This window comes from Corvus cornix, chromosome 1 (genome assembly GCF_000738735.6).
Source record: "Corvus cornix cornix isolate S_Up_H32 chromosome 1, ASM73873v5, whole genome shotgun sequence".
Taxonomy (NCBI): domain Eukaryota; kingdom Metazoa; phylum Chordata; class Aves; order Passeriformes; family Corvidae; genus Corvus; species Corvus cornix.
The window spans coordinates 46,461,193-46,482,904 of record NC_046332.1 but is presented as its reverse complement, the minus strand read 5'-3'; the positions used below and the strand labels follow the sequence as shown (position 1 = coordinate 46,482,904).

The 21,712-nt window shown below is 37.9% G+C and overlaps 1 protein-coding gene across 3 annotated transcripts in view; it reads left to right on the top strand.

Annotated features, from left to right (window-relative positions):
* The window catches only part of MTMR6 (myotubularin related protein 6), a 29,496-nt gene extending 8,678 nt beyond the window's left edge, over positions 1-20,818 (top strand). For 2 of the 3 annotated variants that reach the window (XM_010400489.4, XM_039565453.1), the window contains exons 4-14: positions 871-1,028; positions 1,735-1,863; positions 2,912-3,046; positions 4,116-4,248; positions 8,877-8,986; positions 10,029-10,154; positions 11,362-11,411; positions 12,207-12,407; positions 12,966-13,100; positions 13,180-13,306; positions 15,130-20,818. In XM_010400489.4, coding sequence (XP_010398791.2) covers positions 871-1,028; positions 1,735-1,863; positions 2,912-3,046; positions 4,116-4,248; positions 8,877-8,986; positions 10,029-10,154; positions 11,362-11,411; positions 12,207-12,407; positions 12,966-13,100; positions 13,180-13,306; positions 15,130-15,390 — 1,565 coding nt within the window. In that variant the 3' untranslated portion in view covers positions 15,391-20,818. Of the gene's footprint in view, positions 1-870; positions 1,029-1,734; positions 1,864-2,911; positions 3,047-4,115; positions 4,249-8,876; positions 8,987-10,028; positions 10,155-11,361; positions 11,412-12,206; positions 12,408-12,965; positions 13,101-13,179; positions 13,307-14,129; positions 14,443-15,129 lie in introns of those variants that run through there. The other variant, XM_039565460.1, reaches the window with a different exon arrangement.
* The last annotated feature ends 894 nt before the right edge of the window (positions 20,819-21,712 follow it).

Genomic DNA, 21,712 nt, shown 5'->3' with positions numbered 1-21,712 from the left:
TGTGTGTAAACCATGTCTCTTTCATTTATTTTTTTTAAACACGTGTAATGTAAAGTCTTACATGGATTTGGTATATAAATAGTTTTTTTGATTAAATATTAATCTGCATAAAAATTTAGAAGCTGTGTTGTCTGGCTTTTGTATGTCATTAATGTTTCTTAACAGCATGAGAGATCCCTTTAGTTTTTTTTTTGCATTTCTAGTGTTCTTCCTGAAATTGTGATTATAAATTTGTGTAGTCTCTCTTAATTGTGTTTCATAGATAAAAAACCCACTAAGCAAATCAGTTGTTACTAATTTCATGCAGTTTCAAAAATAAAGCTGAAATTTTGATGCTAGAATAACATTACCAATTCAGCTTTGCAAGAGACTTCTGTCACTTAGTATGGTCTTTTGCATTTTCTGCTTTGTGTTTAGAACAGTGCAAAGTGTCATCTGTGATAAGTAAATAGCATACTAGGAAAAACAAAATGTTGGAAAGCTTTTATTTTTTCAGGGAAACTTTAAAATTTAGTGTTTTAAAGGTCAGTAGGTATAAATTTCAGTTCTTGCCTCCCAAAATAGTTTGTTCTTTAAGTTCCTGTGAAGTCTTCTAATAATTTTGCCTTTTGCCTTAAGTTTGTCAGTCTTCATTTTGTGACCTGTGCTTTGCCCTTACGGCTTTAGAAATGTCTCTTCTGAAATAGGTCAAGCACACTCAGGAAAATTTTCATAACCTACCTCTGACTAAGTATCTGTAATTGTGTCAGTTAACTGTAGGATAGTTGCAAATAGATATTTCAAACGTGTCAAGTATCTGTTATTTAGTCTTGCTTCTGTGAATCTTGAAGCCTGAGACTTTCTCTCCATTACATATTCTTTACCTTTCAGCAAAATATGAAGAACTCTATGCCTTTTCTTATAATCCAAAACAAAATGAATCTGAGCAAGTCAAAGGTTGGCAACTTATTGATCTAGCAGAAGAATATAAGAGAATGGGAGTGCCAAATGCTTACTGGCAGTTGTCTGATGCAAACCGTGATTACAAGGTAAGTGTTGTAATGGAAACACATTCTGCTCTGCATCTGTTTCTGATGAGACCTACAGAAAACAGCCTAATACTATGAAATCACTTGGCTTGCAATATAAGCAAAAACTTGTAGGGAGAGAGAGTTAACTCCTTAATCAGTGTGCGATCTTACAACTTCCTGATTGAAGTTTTTCCTGAGGCCTCATTGAGAGAGCATGTGTATATGGATGCATGGGTTCTTTGGGATTGTTTGGAGAGTATACTTCACTGTTGGAAGCTCAGCCCCAGTGATTCTGGAGCTCTGCAGCTTTGTGATCTCTCTCTTAACTGAGCAGGATTCTACTTTAGCATTTGCAGTGCTGGCTGTGGTGGTGTGGCTGATTCTGAGATTAGATTTCATCTTACTTTGTGGTCTGCAAATACTAAAAAAGAGGGAAATAATTGCAGTATTTTATCTGAAACACATTCTTAGCATTTCTACTGCAGAGTTGCCTGTTTGAGAATGAATGCTGGTATGGTGATGCTTGGCTGTGTAACTTGGATAGCGGTTTGTTCTACTTTATCCATGGCTTGTCTCCTTTGAGTTATTTACATGTGTGTAGAGAAACATCGTAGTGTTTATCCTTTGTGTCTTGATTCACCTTACATCTTTCAAATTGAATACAATAAAACTAGGGCAGACTTTGTACCTTCCCCATAAAATCGTTTTTGTCTGTGTCTTTCAGATTTGTGAAACCTATCCTAGAGAACTTTATGTTCCCAGAACTGCAAGCAAGCCCATAATTGTTGGTAGCTCCAAGTTCAGAAGCAAAGGAAGATTCCCAGTGCTGTCATATTATCACAAAAATAAAGAGGTATGGTGTGACTTCCTTTTGCTGCAAATGTGCTGAGAAGTGTTTCTTAACACTTGGCAGTAGTTCAAGGGTTGGTAAGGAGGTTCAAGTACAGTGGCTTGTGTGGCAAGGGTGTGACTCAGGATAACCCTGAATACAGCTGACAGGAGTGATGCCTAGCAGGATGCTGAGTAAGCCTAGGCAGTTTAAAAGAAATCCTTAAGTAATCAGTTGATAATCAGTCGAATCTCCTAAAGTTTTCAGGAACTAACATTAAGGTAACTGAAGATAGCTTTCTGTTAAGGGATCTGTCTTCCTTGGTGTATCAGGAATAAAATCTGTTAGGTCAAAATAGTGGGAAAAAAACCTAAACAAAACCAATGATGGACCAACAAAATAACAGAATTGGTTCCTTAAGGAGTTATTTGCAAGGTAAAAAACCCTACAGAGTAGGAAATAAGATTTTGCGGAGAGGGATGTAAAGCAGCATGTATGAGTCTCAGCTGTGGAAGGAGAGGACTGTCACCTTGCTGAGTTAAAGATCTTGACTGATGAATGTGAAGCTACTAGATGGATTTAAACATAATTATGTTATTTAAACATTGGAAGATGTACCTGATGCCTTCTGAAATACAACATATTGAAAATTACATTACAAAAATTACATTAGGTGATAACAAATTGCATTTGCAATAATAAAATCATGTCTGCATTAATAAAACCACGCTTAATTCATTCCATATTAAGGGAGTAGCTTGCTTTCCTAAAGTGTAGTTTTTCCAGCCTGTACTTTTGTGAGTTTTTATGTCCATTATGTAAACTGATACCTTGCCCGTGTAGATGAACCTGAAAAACTGTTTTGATGAACCTGTAGGTTTAAGATGTAGGTACTGTGTTGTAAGGTTTCCAAGAGATGCGCTTAAAAAGTTGGAACACCTGAACTTTATTCAGTTTCCTGGTGCTATCGGCTGAATGAAACAATTCGTTTCAGTGTCTTTTGAGATTCTGCAAAGCACTTCAAGTACAGGTTTTAAACTGATGCTAATTTGTTCTTTGTTGTCTCTGGTAGGCTGCAATTTGCAGATGCAGTCAACCTCTCTCAGGTTTCAGTGCCAGGTGCCTGGAAGATGAGCACATGTTGCAAGCCATCAGTAAAGCAAATCCTTCAAATCGCTACATGTATGTGATGGATACCAGGCCGAAGGTAGGTACTCTGGGTGCTACAGACAAGCCTCTCCTCCTGAACATTAGAGTACAGGGATAGAGTGTAATTCTGAAAAATTTGGAGTTAAGTATAAGCAAAAACGGTTTAAAGATAAGGTTAGGCCTCTCTTCAGGTGTTTAATTACTTGCTTTCTTAAAGAAGTTGAACCTGTCCCAGTAGTCAGCTAGAATCCACTGAATTTTGAGAGGTGCATATAAAATATACTTAAATCGTAGTTAAGAAGTAATAGTTGAGTGGGATCCAAGTACTTTAACTGTTTGAAATGAAATTCATGAAATGGTGAGCTGTGATGGGGTTTCTTTTTGGAATGGGAGAGAGTACTATGTTCTGTGTCTCAGAAAGGAGGAAGTGGGGGAAATTCTGTTGTAACATTCTGAGGTCATCATAGAATGGCTTGAGTTAGGAGGGGTCTTAAACATCATCTCCAACCCCTCTGATCGTTGTTCAGAGGTCTGTCCAATCTGGCTTTGAACGCTTCCAGGATCCACAACTTCTCTGGGCACTTTTCCAGTGCCTCACCATCATACTTCATCACTGTTTAATTAAATTAAATTCTGTTATTTTATTAAGTTGAATTATGTTATGACCTGTGTTACAATCTGTGGGTAACTTTCACTCTTTATACCCATCAGCATTTCAGTTAGTATTAATTTCACTCAAGTGTCTGAACACAGGAGCTGAAAATGTCTGGGTCTTACTCTTTCCTTTGTAGATGAGTTGTTTTGTAGTGTCTTTGCTCAGAAATGTTTGGACACAAGTAAAGCTTTATTAGTTAGGAATCTGGAGAAGAGGATAGAAATTACTAAATGCATTATTCAGATGTATCAGTTCTAAATATAGACTATTTCTTTTTTTTATATCGATACTGTCCCTTTCTTCAGTGCTTTCAAGCTGGTTTGCCACAAATTGTGCATTAGAATCTGTTTATACTATGTGCTCTTGTGTTTTTTTCCCAATGTATTCAATTGAAATTGCTTGAATTTTGTTTCTTAATTTAATATTTTTATCCCAATAATGTTTTTCAGTATTTTTATTTTCCTCTTTTAAGCTTAATGCAATGGCTAACAGAGCTGCTGGGAAAGGCTATGAGAACGAAGACAACTACTCAAACATCAGGTTCCAGTTTGTTGGCATTGAAAATATTCATGTAATGAGATCTAGCTTGCAAAAACTGCTGGAAGGTATGTTTTAACTGTACTAAAACAGTGTATTTGAAAACAGGATAAGTGTTTTTCTGAAGCCTTTAGTAGTAGCTTTCACAAACTGCGTTGACATTTCTATGTTTTATTCCAGCTGTGTGTTTAGAACCAGTTTGCTGCGCTCTGTGGTAACGAATTACCTTAAACCTCGACCTTCAAACTGTAAACCTAACTGAATGGGGTTATTTTGAAGAAAATTGAATGGCACATACATCTTTAGTGAACTTTATTAGTATGTCAGTGAGAAAGACTGCTGTGTTTTCCAAGTGTGTGTCTGTAGATACATTTTCATTTACAGAATATCATTTCTTCAAGGAGTACTTTGTTCCACAGCATTCACAATAAGCATATGTACAACATTTGAGCTCCTTGACCTGGTGGGCCGCTTGAGTGCTTGTAGGTGTTTGTAGAGAAGGGGCAGGAGGAAACAAGAGCCACTTCACCATACCACTGCCTGCCTCCTGGTGGTGAAAATGGGGAGGCAGAAATGTGTTCATAATTGTGTTAATATTTTATTTAGGTAGACAGCTGAAAGAAAATTTAAGACATTTTGTTTAGTACCAATACTGAGATTAGAATACAGTAGGAGAAGTGAGGTTTCCACACCTGACAGACAATATCTGTGTAAGTGCTTGGCTTCTAGAATTATGCAAGTATTTCCAGTCGTGGAGAAGGTTTATGCTTGTATGGAAGCCTATTTTGATGAAGGGATCCTGGCTACATTAATCAGGATATCTTACAGACTAGTGGTGTAGTCTTCACTTTCATTGATTGGATGTGCTGCTAACCTATTCTTCAGGCCCTCTGCACGGAATCCTACTGAGCTTTGATAATACGTATCTTTCTGGTTATTCCTGCATGTGTTTTTTTCCTAAAGGAAAGATGAGAAGCATGATCCTGAGCTTGAGTTTTTAGATTTGACATAATCCCCCTTTCTCTTACTAATACGTTCAATTCTAGAAAACTAGCTAATAAATCTTAATTGTTATTTTTATTTTTATTGGGAGGCCTGCTACTGTGTAATAATGTCTGATGCAGAAGTGTGTGCATCACACAGTTTAGCTTCACAGACTTCATATTCATTTCATTTCACAATCCCACCAGCAAAACTTAGTAAATATGTTTCTGTAACTTTCCTTAAAGATGGAATATGTTTTAGTTTTTCCTTGTGTGGAGAATTGGTTTGTTTAAACACTATTGAACAATGTAATGAGTGATCTCTATTGCTTGTTTTCCACATAAGCTTTTTTAGTAAATGAACTCAGTTGTTCTACCTCTGTTCAGTCTGTACTGAGATTCACTAGAGTTTTGCTGAATTCCACTCTAGAAGTAGGAGCCTCTTCAGGGGTAGGAAGGACCCTTAAAATTTAGGGATGTATGCAATAATTTACTCTTCATCCCCCTCTAGAAATGTGCCATTGGTGGGATGATCAGGGAGAAAATGCCATGAAAATGGCTCATAGCTTGAAATGAGGAAAATGCCATTTAGCTTCTGTGTACTCATTTCCCCTGAATGTGCTGAACTGAATGTTCTCAAATCAGAGCGTGATACCAGTGATGCTGTTTGTTCAAGCACCACTGTAACTGGGACTGCCCTCAGTTGTTTGGGCTTTTTATACCAAACAACTGTTATTCATTGTTTGGTGTGTGTCCTGCTCCTCGGCTCTGTGTCTGCCTGATTTCCTTCAGAACCTAATGATTCCAGTGGCAAGCCGAATGTGAGACGTAATCCTTCCCAACATCTTCTTGTAATGGGACAACACCATGGAGCATGCTAGGGGGATTTACAGTCTATTCTTCATTTTGGATTCAGCTGTTACTCAAATATCTTGCATGCAGTGGTTCAAAACTTTTCTAAAATAGTTTTCTTCAGCATGAACATAATGACTCTGGCCCCCAATGAGCAGACTACAACACTCATGGGCGAAACTTCACATAGGCTAAATTTGTAGCTGTGATATTAAATACAAAGTTCAGTTTTTATATATTTAAATTACAAAGTTGCATAACAGAAGAGATTGAACTCTGATAAGCAAAAGGATTTTGTGTATATCAAGAGGGAGCATTTCTGCAGATGTTTGGGGGAAAAGCCCAACAGATGCTGCGATCTGTTGCATATGTTTTTATGGTGGAAGCGGGTTAACTGAGGCCATTTTGTGAGTTATGTGGAGTTTTCTGTATAGGGAAAGGGATTAGCTAGGTTTTTTTATTTGTTAAAAAACAACCTCTGTCTACAACCTGCTGTGCTTCACTCTGCAGGTCTAGTCACCTCCTGAACTGCTGCCTGAGGCTTTGCTAGTAGTGTGAATAATGACAATCGGACAAGGGAACATTGAGGTTTTGGGGCTTACATCCATGCAGGGCTTGTGTTTTTTGTGATGGGATCCATATAGGCAGAACTATCTTGAATCTCATTTATTGTGAAGTAGCTGAATTAACTTAGTGGTACTAAAATGGTACCATAAATCATCTTTGACCTTTTAGAAGACCATAAGGAACTGGAAAATAACTTTTTTCAGCATTTAAGAATTGGAACAGTATCAATGCAGTTGATTGAATCACCAACCAGTATAAAAATGCCTGTGTTAATTAACAGAAATGGAAAGTAACTCTTGGGGCTCAACATATGTGTTCCCATCTCTGCCTTCATTTATAAAAATATAGAAATCTAGCTAGAAAGGGGAAATACTAGTGGTGAAATATTTCTGCCAAGCTGAAAATTGTGATCAGAAGCAGATTTTGACAGCAGTATCTGGCTGAAAACAAACTGAGGGCTGGAAGCCTGTTTATTTTCTAGCTGGAAAGCTTGTGCTTTATACTCTTAAGTTACAGAATGTGTGGGTGTGCTGCCATGAAGAATATCTCTAGACATGGCTTTGTCTGTCCAGTTCCTTCCCTGCAGATGTTTGAATTTCCAGATACTTGACTATTTTCAGTTTCTTTCCTTTACCAAAGAGTGGTGGACCTGTTTGTGTACTGTTGTGACTGATGAGGTGTATGGAACCACTGGTATAGAGAATGACTTGATCCATTCAGCTAGCTCACATTCTCATCTGATTTCCTTCACGTGCTAGATCTTTTGGAAGCAGAACTCTTGCCTAATGATGCCTTTCAAGGACAAAGGAAAGCTGGCTTGCTTTTAGTTCTTTTACTGATATTTACAGACTAACCTTTAAAAGTAGGTCTTCTGTCCTGGGATTTCTTGGTGTTTTGTTACCTCATTGTGCTGTGGTTTGCTAGATAGTTTTGTAGATGATGAAGATCTGTGGGTTTTAGAAAAGGTGCTGCAATACTTATTTGGAAGCCTGTCATTCTTCTAGTATTTAGCAGCACCTGGCACTATGAATCTTCCTGAGCAGTGGGAAGTGTACCAAAACTTGTTTGGCTGAAAGCTGAGAAACATCTAGTGCAGATACAGGAAAGCTCTTTGATGCAGTGATTTGAGTTCATAGCACTCATTACATCAGGGGACTTGATTGAATATGAAGCTGCATCACAGAATGATTTGATGAATTTTGTTCTCTACTTTTGCTGCTGACTCACTTCCTTCCATGGTCAGATATAAAGATGATTTTGCAGCTGTTGTATCCCTACTGCTGACTTTCATCTACAGAACCTTTTTATTTTCATCTGGGGCCCAATGCTTTAGAATTGTAAAATCATTTAGGTTGAAAAAGACTTGTAAGATCATCAAGTCCAGCTGTTAAGCTTAGTGGAAAGTAGGCTTCCACTGTGGAAGAGGCAGGTATTTTTGTAGCTGCCAGCCTTGGGTATCTTCTCTTAGAATTATATAGCTGAAGTTATGTTAGCCAGCAAATTTTTGCTTTAATGGTCAGAAGTTTGTCATGTTTGGACAGTAATGTAACTGTGTGAGTTACTATTCAAAATTGTACAAGAACCAGGTTACCTGTCTCACATGTGAATTGGTGTCTGTGTGCGAATCTTTTGGTCTACCTCTGCATCTCTTGCTGCTACACTGCAAAGCATTTTTCCTTTAATTTAAGTTCTTCCTTGCCTTCTGAATTGACATTATTGTTACAGGATCCAAGTATATTAGGGAAGAATGGTAGAGATCAGTCAGAAATGTAGTGTGTCAAGTCCGAAGGTAGACAAAATCTCAAATGGATTTGATTTCGTCCCTGTGTTCTTGTACTGCACTTACTTTATTCTCCTAAGCAGGGTGGAAGTGATGAAACTCTGGCAGTGTCACTGCTCTGAACTGTGTATATTGTCTGGATGCAGTTACTTCCCTCCTACTAGTAGTAATTAAGTTTCCAGTAAGTCTTTGGCATTTGCATTGCCTTCCTTGGTAAGACAAGAGTAAGACTTCCTAGTGGGGATAACCACTGTATTTACTTGGAATGTCATTTTGTTAAAAAGACACAAAGATCATACTCTTGTCACTCGTGGTTATGTAGTTCTGCAGAGTTGAATTCTGACTGGACAACATTTTGTAGTACCCCTCCCTTAACCATTTGATTCGAAATGAAACGACCACTCAACTTAGAATATAGTGGATTAGAAACAACATGCATTTATTCTTCTTTCCACATTGCAGGGTGTAGGTATCTGCAACTGCTTAAGGCTTTTTAACTCTTGGTTTCTTTCAGTCAGTGGCACAAGGGGTTTGTCTGTCAATGACTTTTTGTCTGGTCTGGAGAATTCTGGATGGCTGCGTCACATCAAAGCTGTGTTGGATGCTGCTGTCTTTCTAGCCAAGGTAACTTGCATGAAAAGCTGAAACCTACCAGAAAAAAATATGTTTAATATTATGTAATGTATAAAATTCTGCAACTGACCTTTTTGGAGGTAGGTGCTTAGTATATAGACCAGTACATCTAATATGCTGGTTAAAGTATTATGTGTTTCTTTATGTTTAGAGATATTAAATATTCCAGCTAATGTTCTGGGATTTTTTGAATGCTATTTGGTCAAGTTGTTGGGAGACAAAGGGATTCTTATGCTTCCTGCTTCTATAGGTATTTTTGAAAGGTGTAACCAGTTTAGTGGTGGATGGAACAAACTATTATTCAGCGTATCCTGAAAAATAGAACCGGGGCAGTAATTGTAGAGCAGCCAAGGTGGCTATGCTGACTTCATTTGGCAAGGAAATAGGATTCTGTGAATAACTCAGAGGAACAATTGCCTTTGCCAAGCACTTATGAAGGCAAGGGCTTGATCTCATGGGAGTGGGTAAAGAAAAAACCTGGATCTTTGTTTTTGCTAGGTCAAATAATAAGGAGTTATCTCAGTTAAAAGTGGGTGATGGTCCCAAAGATGACCCTCAAAAATGTCTGAGCCAACAGGAGTTGATTTCTCAGCAGAAGCTAATAAGCATTTCCTAGGCCTTTAGTTTTATGTAGCATAATGATGAACAAGTGGTATCCTTAATGATGTGTTGATGTCGTTTGGTTTTTTTTAATCTGTACTCTGTAATGTGCAATCTAATTATTGTTAGGTTTTCTTGTCAGTTTTACAAGGGAGAGAGAGAGAGAAGGGGAAACCCCTGAAGAGGTTGGGGTATGTAAAGGTGGTAGTTGAATTCCTTTTCTCTTCAAGGAGTTTTCTATACTTCCATGAAGAGAAGTTCCTACTTTCTGATAATGTTAATTCTTTTCCTCATAGTAAACATTTTCCTGGCTTTGTTAAATAAGATGGCCTATGCTATGAGTTGGAAGTAAACGTAGTGTTTTTATTTATTTACTAGTTTTTCACTTCTGTCTATAAAAGATCATTGATTAAGAAACAACTGTGTTTTGCAGGCAATAGCAGTTGAGAGTGCAAGTGTACTGGTGCACTGTTCAGATGGCTGGGATAGGACTTCCCAAGTTTGTTCTCTTGGAGCTCTCTTGCTAGATTCCTATTACAGAACAATCAAAGGATTCATGGTAAGTAGATGTTGAGTTGCAATGTTGAGTTTTTCCTTGGTAAAGAAAGGGTGTAAAATGTTTGAGTGTGAAAGGGAGCAGAGTAAACATGCTGTTTGGGATTTTTTTTGTAGTTACAAGTGTAAAATGAGATCTGCAGCATATTGATAAATATTTCATATAGAAATAGTTTGCTACTTGTAAAAAACATTCATTTAAAATCTAAAAAACTGAAATACAAATAGCAGATTGCTTTAGTCACCCTGCAGAAATGTTGCAATGATTGCCTTTTGCATCCAAACAAGTCCCTTATCTATGACATAGAAGGATTCCAAAGTGAGGTAGCCCATGTACTAAATTACAGCAGCTCTGTGTTTTATCATTTGTCTCCAAACCAACATTTTTAAAATCTAAAAATGACAATTCCCCCCGTGATAGAGACTTAAAGATGTCTAAGCAGTCTAAATTTCTTCATCTTTTTGTAGAGAGAGAAGAATTTCAATACAATTACTCCAAATTTTAGACTAGGAAAATCTACAGTGTCCTTCAGTGACAAGGCAAGGTGTTATGGGAACTCCTCAAAAATAATACATAAAACTAGTTCAATGTATTGGCTAGACCTAACTGCCACAAATATTACAAACATTGAAAGTGAAGTTGAGGAAGAATTAGAAGAGGATTAATTTATGTAAATAGTGAGAATGTGTGTAATCTTTAGGGAAGTAATTTAATCTTTTTGCGTTTTGATTAATCCTTGCTTTCACATGAATTTCTGTGAAGGTCCTGTGTTGTTTTTGGTGCTTGATAGTGAACAAAGTGATAAAACAAGCTGGTGTGGATATTAACAAACTTACTGCTATAAATGTTAGAAAGAATATATTATATGGTTTTATGTAAACTCTGATAGCAGGCATGCAATTTTTCCTATTCTTTGCCACAGAAAGTTAATAAACTACTAGTGAAATCATGCAACGTTTTTCTTAAAATTATCAGGTACCTGATTAGCAAGTTGCTTAACTTTTTTTACTAGTTTTGGAAATGTACTTTGAGAATCGTGTGAAAAACTTCCAAGAAAATCAAGAAGCTACAAAGTGATAAATAGTTCTTTCTACTGTAGCTTATTGGACTCAGATTTAAAGTACAATATATTGGTATCCTGTGGGGTTAATACTGTAGGTGTAAGATTGAGTAATATTTTACATGACATTTTGGTTTTTTTACCCTCCAGGTCTTGATAGAGAAAGACTGGATCTCTTTTGGGCACAAATTCTCTGACAGGTAGTTCACTCCTCCGATACAGGAACGTGTATACAGTGAACCGAACTAAGTATTTTTAAACAAAAGACAGCTTATATTTCTAGACACACTGCACCAGTTCAGCAATGAGTAAGCTGTTTTCAGGAGACAAGGCACTCGTCTTGCTGTCTACAGTGTATTGCAATTTATTCGAATACCTGTTGGATAATTGATCTTTATTGCAGACATAAATTTTTAGTGCTCCTGGTGCCTTGTTCTCAGAAGCTGATGACTGCAGCAAGGTCTGCACCTATGTATAGACAGTGCAAAACCAATCTAAAGCTACATCCCAGCTATTTAGGCAATATGAAACACATAGTTTTGATGTCTTTAAAGATAAGTTTGCATTTACGTTTACTTTGATGATGAAGTCACGCCTACCTTTAGAAGTCCTCTATGTTAAGAGTTCTGTTTTTTCCCTTGATCTGCCTGTCATCACGTATGACAATAGCCTTGCTGCTATTTACTGCTTATTCATTTGCTTTTAGCTGGTATACTCCACATGTTGACTGTGACTGTTAGACACAAAGGAACTTAACTGTCTTATGTTGCTATTTTGTACTTAATATAGATGTGATTACTTACAAGTCAGAAAAACAGGTTAAATATAGACTTATTTCTATTCAAAAATTGTCCCAGTTCTTGAAGTTAGGTGCTCAATTTCCAAATCAAAGCTAGTGTCAAATTAAGGTGCTGTCGTTTAAAAACAATTGCAGCTAAGACTTTCTTGATTTCTAACTTAAACCAGTTTCAATCTGTTTATGGAATCTTTTTCAGGTGTTGTCAGTTGGATGGTGATCCGAAAGAGATCTCACCAGTGTTCACCCAGTTTTTAGAAAGTGTGTGGAATCTGACTGAGCAGTTTCCACAAGCCTTTGAGTACAATGAAGCTTTCCTCCTTCAAATCCATGAACACGTCCATTCGTGCCAGTTTGGTAACTTCCTTGGAAACTGTCAAAAAGAACGAGAAGAGCTAAAGTAAGCAGGCACATTGTAATGTGTCTTTTGTTTATTCTGGAAGACTAAGAACTTCCATGAATCTTCTTCATTTTAGGCTCTGAATAGAGGAAGGATTTGTAGTACTGAAAACTGTGTTGAACTGCATCAGGGAACAGCAGTGCTTCTTGTGCTTTTACGTGCTGAAGACAGTCTTTCTAATACTGGGAGAAAATCACATGCTTCATTTTCATAGGGAAAATTAAAGGATCTTTCCTCCTCATCTAGTTTTTGGTGGGTTTTTTTCACTCTAAAAGTAGGTAAGCTTAAGTTTGGGAGCATCATGGCATTTCCTCTCCCAATCCCTTTTTAGGTAACCTTAAAATTCTTGCCTGCTCAAGACTACTCAGTTAGAACTATTAGTAGGATATCTTCCAATGCATTTAGTTGGAAAACTTCTGTGAAGTTTTTATCAGTTCATCTCACACTGTATTTTAAAAGCATTTATTTCAAATAGGCAAAACTTGAACACCATAAGCAGTATCTTCTGGTTTTCTGCTTGCAGTCAGTGTGTTGACCTCTATCTCTTTTTGCTTTAAGACTAAAAGAGAAGACCTATTCCTTGTGGCCGTTCCTTTTGGCTGAACAGAAGAAATACCAGAATCCTCTGTATAATCCAGACTTTTCTCCAGAACTAACTCTTTTGGAGCCTAATACAGTATCATTCAATTTTAAGTAAGTCTAAATAAGATACAGTATTTTTTCTTCAGCTCTGTCATTATCTTGCATAGTTAAACCTGTCTGTTCTGTGCAGGTTTTGGAGAAATATGTACCATCAGTTTGATCGAAGTATGCATCCCAGGCAGTCTGTGTTCAATCTTATCATGAATACAAGTGAGCAAAATAAACAACTGGAGGAAGACATTAAAGAACTGGAAGCTGTAAGTATTACAAAATAAATGTGTACTTGTGACCTGTTCTGTTCTTCAGATTACAGTTGGAATAGTGCTGCTGGCTTTCACATGAATGTCACTGCTGTATGGCCTAGCACTTTCACTGTGTAATGGTGACTTGGACTTTCACTGTTTGCTTCTATGATCAGTGCTCTAAGGCACTATTTATTCTGCTTTATTAATGAACTGTATTATGTGAAAGTGCTACTATCAAAGCCTTACTGATGGTAAGTTTCACAGAAGCTTAACCTACATTAAGCTATCTTTGGTAATGAGGTATCCATGTAGCTGCAGCTGTGTTGCTAAACTGAGGAGACTGAAAATGTTTTATTTTCATTATAGCTACTAAAATGGAAACAGTAAGTATTGTCCTTCTTTTAACTTCATATGCAGGTGCATGCTGTTGTAAGTCACCATAATGATGGGTCATGGACATTGTAATGCTTTTATGAAGACAGGGCTAAATCCAGCGATCAGATGTCTATAATTGACTTCTAGGTGCTACAGTAAACAGCCAGGAAAGGCTGATAGATACTTCTGTTACAGTCAGTTAAGGTGCTGAAACTTCAGAATAATACCTTTTAAAGAATGCAAAAGTCTTTTGACTATAAGTTTTAATACTTGTGTGTGGATAGAAATGGTTACACAACTCCTGTATATTATGTTGGGAGGGAAAGGGAGGAAGTACAGCTTTTCTAGGAGGAGAGATTTTATTAGACTGATCCTCCTGTAATGTAATGAATGAATGTCACTTAATCTAATACTGTTTCAAATCTTAATTTTATATTTTAAAATTTTTATACAATTGAAGCAGTAAGGTGAAGAAAACTCAAGATGAAGCCATCCAAAGAATAAGCAAGATGGAAAGTGGAGCCTCAGCTTTGAATTTTCTAGAACCTCATTCCAAGATGTTAACTTCACCTGAGCCTACATTTGTCACTTGAGTGAAGAAGAGATGTAGTTGTTTGAAATCCTGATGTAGACTTTGCTATTGCTGTTGTCATCTATAAAAAGTTGATGTCAAGAGACACCAGTCTTCTGGTTCTAGTCTCAGTTCTAATAAAACACAAGCACATCAACAAAGAAATCTGTTCACGTAACTAGTGCAAGCTCCCAGTTACTGGGTGAGTGAGTTTGAATTAAAAACAAAAACAAAACAAGCAAACAACCTGAACCATGGAACTGAAAAATCCCTCAATCCAAATCTTTCCTATTCTCTTGCTCATGCTGGCAGGATACATTCTTTTCCCCTTTCCTGTTTTTCAGTTGACTTTTTTAGCATATTCATGCATTTGAACAAACTGTATTGGCATTTCTTGGATCTAAAGGAAAGATGTTTTTGAAGGTTTTTATGAAGGATAGAAGGGCTTTAGGTATCAAACTGCTTTGTCATTAAGAGACTCGTGGTCTTTAAGAGACTGCAAGATCCCTGTTTGCTACAGTACCAAGGCCTGTCTTCCTCTGCCTCTACTCCAGAAAGTATTCCCATCTTGATAGCAACCAAACAAGGGGCAACCCTGGAGGAACCTCTCCTTCTCTTGAGATATTGATAGGCGTTCTTTGTTTTCTGCTTATCTGCAAATTGTAAGCAAACAGTGCTTGTAGCATCTGCTGTAAACTGTGGGGAATAAGATCATAAGGAATGGCCTAACATTCAACAATACTGTTACCTGTCTAACCTAGGGTATGTAACACAGAGTTCTGCAGACACTGAGTTAGCCAGCAAAAGAAGGGGATACATTTCCTTTAAAAGCACAATATTATCAGTAAAGAGTCATGCACGCTGTTAGTAACTGTTCTTTGTATTTCAGAAAATAAAGCAGAGAAACGGCCAGTCAGATGTGGTCCTTGTGAAGGAGCAGGAACAGACGGCTCGTCTCTCCCCCGTGGCACAGAAGACCCCTCCGTGCTTCCAGAAGGAGCAGCCGCCGATGCCAGTGAATGACGCCGTGCGAACCATAGAGGGCAGCAACACAGCAGACAACCGCTACAGCGAACTTGTGTCCGAGTTCTCCAAAGCTGAGCCTGCCGTTGTCAGCTTGGAGTACGGAGTGGCCAGGATGACCTGCTAATTGAAATCTGGCCCTGTGTTCTTCTAGACTGATGAAATGGAGAGATGGGTCATTTTCAGGACTGCATGACCAAAGCACGATTTGTATATCTGCAAGTTTTGTCAATGTAGACTAGAACAGCATGCTAGTTGTCAAGTGTTTGCTGTTCTTTTAAGGGGGGGGGGGAAAAAGATGTAGTTGTCTTTTTGAAAGGAATAGGGCATTTGGTAAGTAGTGGCTAAAAAATCAAGGAGTGGTATGTCTTTGGACTTAGGTCAGTTTGCACTAAATTGATTTAAATAGTAATATTTCTTTATTCAGTATAGGAAACCACAGGTGGTCTTTCACAAGTTGATTTTATTTGGACAAGAAAACTTGAACTTTCTATTTTAGGAACTGAAGCTACTTGTATATATCTCATATGAATATGTATTCCCTTGCTTAGTGTCACCGAGTACTAACTTTCAGTGTGTTAAGTGCCATGGAAAAGTATGACATATTTCAAATCGTAAATAGTTGGCCTTAAACCTGTCAGATCAACGATTTTGTCCTTTACTACTGCAGTCTACCTGGCTCTGTTTACATTGTATTTGCTCAAATTTTTATATCCTTAAAACAGGACTGAATATAGCGAATGAAGCATGCCTAAGCTGGCACAGCCTTTCAGCAAATAGCTATATGAATGTTAACTTATCACTTAAGACTTTTTTCTTCCATTTCCTCTGTTGTTTAAAATATTATAGATTGACCTGATTTTCCTCTCTGGCAGCTCAGTAGATTGAGCATCATTAAAGCTGCAGGTTGTCTGACCTTAAGTGTTTTGATTTGTGGCAAGGTATTTAAATGTGAAATAAGACATGTTATGTAAGAAAACAAAACCTAGCCAATAACTGAATAGTCAGGTTCATTCAGATTGTTTACTGTGCAAGAATGCAAGCAGAACTTTTAGAAATGTAGTCTACTGACGTTGTTCCCAAATTAGAAAAAAAAAAAATCATGTGTCTGAAGCTCATGAGAAATGGAGTGCCTCCTAAATGTTTCAGTAGAAGAAAATTTTGATTATTCGTGAAAACCCTTCTCACCTTGTAAAAACGTGTCCAACCTGTGCATATTTTAAGTAATTTTAGTACCTGGAGATTTTTATGTATTTGGAGAGAGGACAAAAACTTCTAGCAGCATGCAGTAGAGATCATGGAACACAAGAAAAAAGGGGGAAATTTACAGTTTGTGTGCTTAACTATGTATCTGTAATCTTCTAGTAAGGGTGAAGGATTTTCTGAAGTTTGTCTCATGATAGATTTTCTGATCATGTAACAGAATAAGGGAGAAAAATGTTGGTCCATTTTTAAATAGAGGTATGAATGATAACTTTGGGTATTAAGATCCCTAATTATGTTAGATTAATGCTACTGACCTTTTACATCTTGATTAAAATAATTTTTGGTTTCAAATGAAAATAATTTAATTCTCATCCTAATCCCTGAAGTGTATTTTGTCACAATTACTGGTGTGCACAATTTGACAGAATTTGGCAGCATTTCCCTCTGCACCATATTGGATCCAGGGCTCTTAGCAAGGCCAGTATAGGTCAAGATCAAGGTGCACTTGTGGAGCTGTCTGGGAGAACCTAGCTGTGACTCTTGTATCGGGCTATTAATTCACCCATTTCACTTATTTAATTTTTAAAACATAAGCATTTCTATTTCCAAAGATACAAGCATGGTGTCATATTTAAAATACATTGTCCAGTTATTTAAACACATTTAGAATGTCTCCACTACAGGTTTTGATAGTTTCATGTGTGCACAAGTGGTGCCTTACAGGGTTGCAGCATGAGAGGGTTTTTGTGCCTTGTTATTTATTGTCTCCCCTTCTCCCTCACCTTCTGTATTAACTTTGTTCCATGGTTTTCCTTTGTAAAAACATCTTGTATATTAAGCTTGTATTGTATCACAGTAGTGAAACAAACTTATTGCTGACAATATAGGTAGGTGTTACCAATTTGTACTTGTATTAATATTTAGCTGCTCTGGTGTGCCATGTACACTTTTCCTATTTATTGTTTAGAGTTTATAGACTCAAAAGATTATATTAAGCTTTTTTGCAAATATCGTCGTATGTTGTTTTTACTGTAACAGCCATCTGAGTGCCCCTGTATACAAGGCTTTTGGAGAGAAATCTGTTCCCTTCCAGTACGGTTACAGTGAGTATTTCAGTCTTCAGGTCCTTTTTATTGGCAGAGTTCACTTCTTAGGGAAAGAAATTGGAATGTGTTTATATTTTAAATCAAGGTACGCACGTCAGATCACCTTTAAAGGGCCATAAAACTCTCTGAGCTTGCTTCCCCATCAAAAAATACAATACTTCCTGATGTGTAGTAAATATTTTACTCCAGTTAATATGTGAATAGAGTTTTATAAGGCTGTTTTGTAGAGCAACCACCTTGTAAGGTTCAGGTAGCTCTGCCAGCTCAACCCCTAGGGTCACCAGTGAGGAAAGTTCCTGCAGAGAGGCATCTGTCCCTTCTCATTTGCTGTTTAGGTCTAAGCCAAAACTACCTAAAGCACATGGGACCTGTGGTGAAGTGAATAGATGGTAGTCAAGTGAGCTCCAACAGAAAGCTTGGCAGGATGGCCAGGACTCAGCACAGTGGGGCTGTTCTGTGTCCTTCGAGAAGGATTTTAAAAAAAATCAAGCAAATGAACTAAAATATTGTGGCAGAAGCCTAGGAAAAGAACTAATTTTAATTCTAATTTCAGTGGATGAGCTTTTCTTCATCCTGAATATGCTACTCCAAGAGTAGTTACATACGGAAAGGCACCTCGTACAGATCAAAGTAATGTGCAGAATCCTCTCAGGCTGTGACATTAGTTTGTGGGTGGTATGCTCACCAGTTGCTTGGGAATATAATGTCCTAGACAGAAAGTTGGTACATTTGATTCTGCTCCATAGGTTGCAAGATTTTGACACCTGACAATTCTGTGCTTCATCTTAAGGAGGTCTCCTTAGGTGAAGCTTTTGAGTTTCTATATTCTGTGCTGTGCTTGATCTTTATTCTTTTAATGAACCAAGCTGATAGTCTCACCTGAAAAAACTGATTTCACTTTGGTACTCCAGGCAATTTAAAATATTTATTTCATTAGTATGGAAAGAGTTGGGCTTATTTTTTTGGGAGGCTTGCTAGTGTCATAAAGTATTCTTCAATACAAGTTGAAATATCCAACTGTTCTGTTTTGTAGGGCGACGGCCAAATCAACAGACTAAGAAATTAATTAGGCAGCACTGAACTGAGCCTGTGCGTTTTCTACCCATGTCCAATTACTAGTGACCTAAATCTAGGGCAGAAGCCTGAAGTCTGGAGTGTCCGTTTAGAGAACTGGAGCAGCAGTCCTTCCATAAAACCGCACATCCCTATGTGGAACAAATGCCCTAATATAATGGTTTTGTAGAGGGAAAGCTAGCACAAATCAAACTGTGACAGTTTGATGTGTCTCCTCAGGGTAAGCTCAGTGGAGAATGCCTTGCTGGGAAAGCTGATGTGTTCTTCCTCTCTAGTCGCTGTTTTCCTGAGGCCTTTTGCTAAAGTAACACATCAGCAAGTCTCTGAGAACTTGCTCCTCCCATTCCGGTAAACTGAGCACAAAACTGGATGCACGGTTGGGCTGAAGTGAGGCTGGTGTAGCTTGGCTTAAGTACTGTTCTCTTAAGGCAGTGATATAAATAATACAGGGAAACTGGATGTTAAAATAGCACAGGGCACATGTTGTCAACTTCAGTTCTGTAGAGTGCTGCCCTGCTCCGGAGCAAGTGTGACTGGCATGAGGGCCTCACGTAAGCACGATTGCTTTCTAGTTAGTTTAAAGATAATCTGATTTCAAACTAGATCATCCCCCCAGTGGTATTTATAGATCTTTAGGTCATAACCTAAAGGTTGCTCTTAGAACTCCTGTTTATTTGCTAATAGTTTCAAACCTGTGGCTGATCATAGGCTAAGTGTACTGGTTGTGAAACCTATATTAACATTTAGAATTAGGTCTTTAGATTGAGGTCTGCTTGGACTTGCTTTCACCATTTACGCCACACTTTCCTCCTAGTGTTGCTTATTGTGGTGCTTGACAACCATCAGATGTAATGGGCTTCTTAATGCTTAGGATGTTTCAATAACCTGAGGTTTCTGTGGCTTTCTTCCACTACTCTGAAGGCGCACATCAGCCTTAGTGAACAGTGTGAGTGAATTCATGCTTGATCTAGCTAGCTTGACCTGCCTCCATGTTAAATAACACTGAAATTCAGCACAGCATCATCATTCAGTGGTGCAACTTCTGTACGCACAATAGGCTTAAGGAAAGGGATGGAGTTGGGGACCCTTGTCACAGCATGTAGCAAGGAACAGGACACTGCAGGGGTATGACTCATAAAGTAGAAGCAGTAGAGCTATTTTGATGTCCAGCAGCAACTCCGGGACTTGAGGTGGAAGGTCAGAGGCATACTGCTTCTGAGATCAGTTTCCAGGTCCCAGAGAATTCAGTGACCTGGTCTGTTAAACACTTGTTGCTGAGCAGTTCTGTGCTGGCCTCGAGGAGCAGAAAATATATATGGGTGTGTGTTTCTTAATCTACTGGCTTCATGTAATAAATGTCCTGAGGTGACGTTGAAATTGGAGCACAATATCTTGTTTATTCTTGTTTATATTTTAACTCTTGAGGTCAGTTGCATACTGTTTGTAACTAGGTGGGATTATAGTTTTGGCACGCACTGTAAGTGTTTTCCATCTTAATGACAAGGTTAGCACATACATATCTTGTGCTTTGTATCTCTGCATATATTTCTGCTGAGTGCTTTTCTTGCAAGCAGGCAGCCTTGGTCCCATGATGCTGCTCCACCAAGCATTCCTCGTTACCTAACATTACAGATTGGTTTCCTTGCTTTGTTTTACTATTGCTCTTCAGCCTTACAGTTTCTCTTTATGGCTGTCTGTTGGCAATGTCCCTTGACAAGTGTCTTTCCATCGAAGAAAATGGGTTTAGTGTTTTTCTGTCTCTCAGGGATTTTTACCCCTGAACTAGTGAACTTGAAAAGTAGCGCTTACTCTCCCCTTTGGGGCTTTGCAGTGCCTGTTGACTTCCACAGTCAGTTTGGTTACACATTTTAAATTCAGACATGGCTATTTAAAATAAATAAATATAAAACTTAGTCCAATATTAGATATGGCAAAGGGAAAGAGAACTTTTCATTGTAAAGTATCTGGAAAGACTGGCTGTTTCACTAGCATTTATTGCTCTATGTAATGTTTTCTGTAAAAGTCATTTATCTCTGTGCTGGGATCATGCTTGATGTATATTCCTGAAGGAACTTTAGCAAATGGAATTTTGTAGCAAGTATTTTATTTGTATGTGTTTTCAAAATCCATATGGCTTAAAATAAAGTGATCTTAATATTGCCAATCTAACTGGACATTAAATATTTATAATAACATATATAAGCATTTATAAAAACTGTGTGAACACTGACATTTTTATTTTATGGATGAATCATACCTGATACAGAGTATAGAATACAGAAATGAGTTGACCTATTTATTAGTTTCTTGAATGCCTCTGTAACTTTTAGATATGGGAGACTGGCTCAGCTTTGTGTTACTGACTTGACTGCTGGCTTGTTAATTACAGGCACAATTCTGAGCTTAATTTAGGACTTAAGTGTCAGGAGAAGAGAGTACTGTATTTACTTATTGTTACCATTACTGCATACTCGGTTATCCAGACAAGTGTTTTCAACAGCAACACTACATTTGGTTAGGAAATTGGAGTGATTTTCTGAAAACGCCAGCTTCTGTTCTCAGTGACTTTTCCATTAACTATTAAAAACAGTTTTCTTCTTAATTCTGAGGCCTCTTAGGGTCTATACAGCTGATTCCTCATTTAGCAAAGATAGTACCATGGCAAAAATGGTTGCTAAAGCTCTCCCTAATTAGTGCTTGCTACACAGTGCTCAGGCTTCTTCCAACAGCTCATATTTATTTAAGCCACATCCAGCTTCATCGTGATCTGTGCTGATAATATGGTTTCTGTGCATAGTACAGGTGGAAACTCATGCACTGGAGCATTGGACTGTGCAGTTTCTAGTCAATGTGATGTCTATTACAGAATGGGACCCTCCTGCCATAGGTAGATGCAACTTAGAGGGCTCTCCTCGATCCATTTTACTCAATGGCTTCCTTTCAGGTAAGGCAGGCTGGGTGGTTGGAATACACGATGGGAGAATCTGGCTAGTGCCATTAGGGGAAAATGTCAAAACTCAGAAGTCAGAGCAGTATGATTTAAGCATATGCCACAATGATGGT